The sequence below is a fragment of the Mus caroli genome, chromosome 19 (genome assembly GCF_900094665.2).
Source record: "Mus caroli chromosome 19, CAROLI_EIJ_v1.1, whole genome shotgun sequence".
Taxonomy (NCBI): Eukaryota; Metazoa; Chordata; class Mammalia; order Rodentia; family Muridae; genus Mus; species Mus caroli.
In genome coordinates, this window is record NC_034588.1 from 3,701,028 (window position 1) to 3,708,189 (window position 7,162).

Here is a 7,162-nt window from a genome sequence, read left to right on the forward strand (position 1 = left end):
AAAAAAGAATCCTGTGGCTCTCTCATAAGGGCCAGAGTTCAGATCCTAGCACCCATATCAGATAGTTCAAACACTAACTTCGGATAAGATAGGGGAAAACAAAAACAAACAAAAACTTAAAAAAAGGTAATCAAGCCAGCTATCATGGTGCATCCCTTTATTTTGGCACTTAAGAGGCAGAGGTTGATGGGGCTGTGAGGCTGGCCTGATATACATAGCGAGTTCCAGAATAGCCAGGGTAATTCAGAAAACCTCTCAAAAAACGTAAGAACAAAAAGCAAGAAAATCATCGAAGTAGCTGGAATTAGAGATGTGAACTACTAAAGCTGGCTGCTACAACTGCTCCTTACCTGGGCACTCATTAACAGATTCCTATACCTGGATGATCCTTACCTCCTAACAGGAGTACAAGCTCAGAGATGGCAGTTGCCTAGCACGGGCAAGATTGGAAGTAACACTCTTGAATGTCTTGCTATTACAAGCTGACTAACCTTTTTTTTTTTTTTTTTTACAAATGCAATTACAAAACCTGTCCTCCTCAGTGTCCCACATCAGAGAGTGTAGAGTCCTGAGTCCTGTGGCCTGTACTCACGTGCCCAGGTCTGACGGCTTGTTCTGCAGCTGTTCTATGAGTTCCCTGTAGGTGGGGTCACTGAGCAGCGACCTTGTCCTGGGGTCGTTTTCCAACTTTTGGTATAGATTAGGCAAGTTGAATGGATTCATGAATTTCCTCTCTGTCCAAATGAAAGACAGTACACTAGTATGAAATGTTAACTTGAGTCTCCATGACAAACATAGCCCACCTACCACATACCTTCACTTTGGGGAGTACAGCACTGTTTTAAAAATTAATCCTATTAAATTAAAAAGAGAATGCTGAATGAATACCCACCTGCCAGCCTGGCCTCCATGTTCTGCAAGCCCTCCTTAAGCTGGAGATTATTGGCTTCATGTTTTAAACCTTCTTCATAGGTTCGTTTGGCTTCTTCAAACCGGTTTAGGAATTCAAGGGCTGCTGCTTTTCTTGAATAACCCTGAACAGCCCCAAAATTATAGTAAATAGAGGTCATGCAGAAGTAAATTCAGATCAATTCAAAGAGCCTATTAGGGTTTTGTTTTTATTCATTTAATACACAAGGGTGTTCTCTTGCATGTGTGTACCACATGTATGCCTGGTGTCTACAAAGCCAGAAGATGGCACTGGGGTCCCTGAGACTGGAGTTAAAGACAGTTCTCATCCACCACGTGGATGCTGAAAAAATTATACCCAGGTCCTCTGGAAGAGCTACCAGTATTGTTACCAAAGGAGTTGTCTCACCAGCCCTCCTTTTTTTCCTAAGACAGGGTCTCATGTAGCTGAGGTGGCTTCAAATTCCACCTGTCTCTACTTCCCAAGTATTGGGATTAAAGGTATATGCTAAGCTGGGCAGAGGCAGGCGGATTTCTGAGTTCGAGGCCAGCCTGGTCTACAAAGTGAATTCCAGGACAGCCAGGGCTATACAGAGAAACCCTGTCTCAGAAAAAAACAAAAACAAAAAACCTGTTTTACAATCGATGGCAACAAACTTGAAGTAAGTGTTCCCTTTAAGGGGTGCCTTCAGACAGGGTAGCCTGGCCAGCCAAAAGGAGCAACCTATAGTCAGCTAGACAGGACAGGAGGACCTACTAATTAGGAACTACAGACAAGATCCAAAGTCCTTAGGCAACTGTAGAGAGCACAACTCTTCAGCGTACCTTGCCCCAGTCAGGCTTCAGGTCGACAGTCTTGCAGCCGTCCTCATAGGCCTTCTGGTAGTCTCCTTTCTTGGCGTAGGCTGCAGAGCGATTGCTGTAGAGCACATGGTTCTGGGGATCTAGTTTAATTGCCTCAGAGTAGCACTGTAAGGCATCATCAATGTTCCCAGCACTCAGGGCCTTATTGCCCTTCTCCTTTAGCTCATTCACCTGAGGAGGAAAGGCAGGCATCAATACAGCTTCACCCTACAGAACGGATTTCTCTCCCCTAGGGTGTTAGATTTTACTTATTCTTCCAAAGTATCAGCTAGTTGGCTGCTACTGACCAATAAGAGAAAAATGCTAATCTATCCATGTTCTTCTACACCTCTGGAAACTAGCAGAGAAAAAAAACAAAGCAGAGGCATGAAGACTTCTCTGTGCTCTACTGGCCCTTCAGTGCTAACTGGCTTCCGTTGAAAAACAAATTCACTTGTGAAAGCATTCCAAAGATCTGATTCGTAGTAACTGGAGATGGCTCAGTGGTTCTTCCGGGAGATCTGGGTTCAATTCCCAGCACCCACATGGTGCTCATGCCTATCAGTAACTCTAACTTTACAGGCTTCTCATAATAGCTATACATACATGCAGACAAAACACCAATCAACATAGAATTTTTTAAAAATCTGAATGGTAAATTGAGTGTAGAAAGAGCTGAGCATGCTCAGATACATGACTGACTGGACACACGGTGGCACACACCTACACTCCCAGTACTCAGAAGGCTCAGGCTGAAGGAGTCTGAGTTCCAAGTTATATAGAAACAGGGCCCCAATGAAATGTTTCAGAGTGATTAAAAAAAAAAAACAAGGGCTGGAGAGATGGTCCAGTGGTTAAGAGCACTGACTGCTCTTCCAAAGATCCTGAGTTCAAATCCCAGCAACCACATGGTGGCTTACAACCATCCTTAATGACATCTGACACCCTCTCCTAGTGTGTCTGAAGACAGCTACAGTGTACTTACATATAAAAATAGTAAATAAATATTAAAAACAAAACAAAAAAGAAAAACAGACAAACAAAAAACCCTCAGGCCTGACAATCTAAGTTAGATACTAGACATTAAAGATGAAAAAGAACCAACCTCACCAAGTTAACCTCTAACAGCCATATGTGCACACCTATATTCGAGCATCATGCCCTTAGGTCCTAGAAGCTTCAGAATAAGAGGATCCTGTTCTTCCATGCTCATTGTGGCTCTACTGCCATTTCCCATTATCAGCAAGAGCCAAAAAGTACTTACTGTGCTGACCCTTAAGGGTAGAGTTAGTCCCCACCTACTCATGATGTTATCAGGAAGTGGGTAAGAGGATGAAGACAAATATCATCTAATCCCATTCTCTCCATTTCCAAGGAGCTTCATAAAGTAAAGGAGGCTTGGGCTGGAGAGATGTCTCAGTGGTTAAGAGCACTGACTGCTCTTCTGAAGGTCCTGAGTTCAAATCCCAGCAACCACATGGTGGCTCACAACCATCCGTAATGAGATCTGACTCCCTCTTCTGGAGTATCTGAGGACAGCTACAGTGTACTTACATATAATAATAAACCTTTAAAAATAAAGTGAAGGAGACTGTGTCTAAGCAGAGTAGTGACTTTCCTTCCCATAGTCAAAGCCCTCGTCTTTTGCCCCCTCCCCTTTTAACACTTTGTGATAGGGTCTCAGTTGAATTTAGAAGGCTAGCCTTGAACATGAGATGAGATCTTCCTGTTCTGGTCTCCCACTAGCTGAGATTAGAGGTCTAGTGGCTTTTCTTTTCATTATCTCTCTCTCTCTCTCTCTCTCTCTCTCTCTCTCTCTCTCTCTCTCTCTCTGTGTGTGTGTGTGAGTGTGTGTGTAAAGGGTTTTTCTTAGCTGTGTTGACCTACAGAAGGTCAAGAACGTCACACTGCAGAGCAGTGGTAGCCCACGCCTTGGGAGGCAGAGGCACACAATCTGAGTTCCAGGATACCTAGGGCTACATAGAAACTCAATCTCCAAAGGAAAAAACAACAACCGGACATAAGATACCTATGGAAAAACAGCTTCACAGCACCACTACCACAGATTTTCCAAGACAGGGTTTCTGCATAGCCCTGGCTGTCCTCGAACTCAGGGATCTGCCTGCTTCTGCCACCCAAGTGCTCAGATTAAAACTACCACAGACTCACAGCTCCCTTTTAAAGCCAAGAATAGAGTGAACATGAGTAGGATGTATACTTATGTCATTGGGATGGGCATGTAGCTCACTTGATAGCCCAATTACCAGGTCGGACCCCAGCACCAAGCACAGTGGCATATACCTATTATTTCAGGATTTATGAGGTGGAGGAAGGAGATTGCTGTACTGAAATTATTACGGCACCTATTATGGAACAATCATCTACTCATGATTCAGAAGACTGACATAGAATGCACTTCTTGCAAATGCGTTTAGAATCCCAAGGTACACCAATTAGGAACTTTCACAGAACAGAGGTCCCGATGTACATGTAAGCTGGGTTTTCTCTGCAGTCTCAACACTTAGGAAGAGGCAGGGGACCCTATTCTCAGCAAAGGAGGATGACCTGCAGGAGAGGTAAAGGAACAGACAGGAAACTGCCAGTATGACATTCCTTTACAGGAAGGTCAAGGGAGAAAAAGAATACACAGTACACAAATATTCATCTTTGAGCTGGGCAGTGGTGGCGCACGCCTTTAATCCCTGCACTCGGGAGGCAGAGGCAGGCAGAGTTCTGAGTTCAAGGCCAGTCTGGTCTACAGAGTGAGTTCCAGGACAGCCAGGGCTTCAGAGAAACCCTGTCTTGAAAAAAACAAACAAAACAAAACAAAAAAACCCCTCGTCTTTGTTTGCAGTTAGGGTCTCTTTATGTAGCTATAGATGACCTGTAATTCCACTATGTAGACAAAGCTGTATATCTGTCTGCCTCTGCCTTCCAAGTGTTGGGATTGAAGACCTGTGCCACCACACCGGGCATTAGAAATGTTTTGGGATTTTTTGAGACAGGGTCTCACTATACAACTCTGGCGGTCCAATTACTTACTCAGAGATCAGCCTGCCTCTGCCTCATGAGTGCACCATCATGCCTAGCAAAAATAAATCTTAAAATATAAACTATGTGTCACTGTAGAAGTTACCTGGAATTCTATTCTTCAAATGTACAATTTTCCAGACAGGGTTTCTCTGTATAACCCTGGCTGTCCTGGAACTTACTCTGTAGACCAGGCTCGCCTCAAACTCAGAAATCCACCTGCCTCTGCCTCCCAAGTGCTGGGATTAAAGGCTTATGCCACCACCACCGGGCTCAAATGTACAATTTTCAATATTCAAACGCATTTGTGTATATGCTAGTGCACGGGGCAGACACTGGAAGTCAGGGTCTCTTCCTCCAACACTCTCCACCTTACTCTGAGACAGAATCTCTCAATGAATCTGGAGCTCACAGACCGGCCTGAGGCGCTCCAGTCTCCCCTCCCCTCACCGATTTAGTGGGTAAAGACAATCGGAACCCAGGCCTTCATCCTTACACATCAAACGCCGAACCAACTGAGCGATCTCTAAGCCCAATACTCAAATTTGCCATCTTACTGTAAGTTTGCAGTCCACAGGAATACTTGAACACTTGTATAATGGCTGGCAGGATTTTTCCCCCGAGGAGGGTGGGGAGGATGGATGTGGTAGTAGACCATAGCTCTGAATTCTCCAGGCCCTGTGTTTGATCCCTAGCGCCACACAATGAATGAACGAATGAATGAATGATAATGAAAAACAACCTTTTTGTTGTAACAGAGCAAGGTGTTACTCATTCCAAAAAAGCGTTTCTCTTGTCTGTACTGCAGGTACAACTTAATTACTCCAAGGGTACAGAAAGTTGATTAACCTCTCCATTTAGTCTTCCTAACAAGCTGAGCGGGCCCACGGTCCCTCACAGTGGCTATTCCAGAACAAAAGGTTTTACTTTATACATCACAGTAAAAGTAGTAGTAAGCTGTGCTCTTTTTGTCTGTGTGTGTGTCTGGATGAATCACAACGGTTCAATAACAGCTTCCAAGGTAACAAAACCTCTCCAGGCCTCAGATGCAGGCCACTGTGGCCTGAGCTAAATCACCAAGGTAAGGACGGCAGGTTTGCCTCTGTGCCCCAGATGCCGAGCGGTAGAGGCAGGGACTTCTAGCTCCTCACTATGGGCTCACAACTGTCTAAAACCACTAAATCCTGTGTAATCGGGAACGGAATTTCCAAGGGTCACATACTCAGTCTCCCCACAGTCACTAGGAAAAGGGGGGGAGGGGCGACATGTCTATGCCTCAGGGAGCCCCGGTGACACTGTCCGCGCCCGCCTTCTCTGCACAGTCGCGCGGGCCCTTTTCCCGGGCGCACACGGATGCCGTGTACCCCGAAGGCTGCTGGGGTGATCGGTCACCGGATCCCTCCAAGTTCGCGGCGGCCGACAGGGGCCTCTCCGCGCTGAGGAGGCCCGGCCCCCAGAAGCTTCGGGGCCCGGCCGCGGCCAGGCCCGTTCCCGCTCCACTCGGCGGGTCGCGGGGGCGACGGGCGCTCGCCATTCTCCCCTCACACGCCCGACCGCGGCCCTCACGCCCGCGCCTCGGCCGCCCGGCCCGGTCCCCCGACCACTCGCTTCTCCCCGCCAACAGGCCTGCGCTGCCCAGGGGCCCCGGCCGCCCCTCCCCCTTCACCTGCTCCATAGCCTGGCCCGGAACCCCGTTGAATCGAATTCGTCCGCTCCGCGTTCCCAACCGCACGCGCCGCCTTCTGGAACCTACTAGAAGCTGCCGGGACCCCCAGGTTACCGCCCCTTCCTCGCCTGCTCACTGGTTGAACACGTCCAGGAGGCTCTGTGAGCCCCTTTTATAGGCTTAAAGTTCAGTCAATCATCGTGACTTCTCTTTCATTGGTTTTTTGCGGGTCTTCTCGTCAGCCCTGCCTCCTCTGCACCTCCGGATTGGACACTTCGCGACAAGCCCCGCCTATTTCAGGGCTAGGCTAACTGAGGGAGGAGCGGGTCTTGACGACACGGATTGGTTGGTTAGTCCGTCAATTGTAGCTGACCTGGCCGCGCCCATTGGTCCTGGTCTTTCTGGAAATTTCCACAACCCTCATTGGGCTGAAGGACTCCTAGACGGAACCGCCTTTCAGAGAAAACATTCAATTGGGTGGATGGGTGGGGAAAAAAAAAAATTGGCCATTTCTGGCGCTGATTGGTTTATGCCGCTGCCCTGTAAGTGGGTGCTCGGCTGGTGGTTCGTGGGAAGTCGAGCATCTTGGCCCGGTGTCGCCTAGGCTTTAACTACAGCGTTATAGGCTGTTTTCCCTGAGTCTGAGAGTGTTGGCCCGCGCTTCCTCGCATCCTGAGTATTAGGCCCGGAATGTTCCCAAAATATTGCGGGCTA

General features: G+C 47.5%; 1 protein-coding gene across 1 annotated transcript in view; it reads right to left on the reverse strand.

Annotated features, from left to right (window-relative positions):
* The window catches only part of Stip1 (stress induced phosphoprotein 1), an 18,801-nt gene extending 12,241 nt beyond the window's left edge, over positions 1–6,560 (reverse strand). Inside the window, 4 exon segments of the mRNA XM_021152482.2 lie at positions 557–734; positions 893–1,034; positions 1,735–1,944; positions 6,449–6,560. Coding sequence (XP_021008141.1) covers positions 557–734; positions 893–1,034; positions 1,735–1,944; positions 6,449–6,457 — 539 coding nt within the window. The 5' untranslated portion in view covers positions 6,458–6,560.
* Between the last annotated feature and the right edge of the window lie 602 nt (positions 6,561–7,162).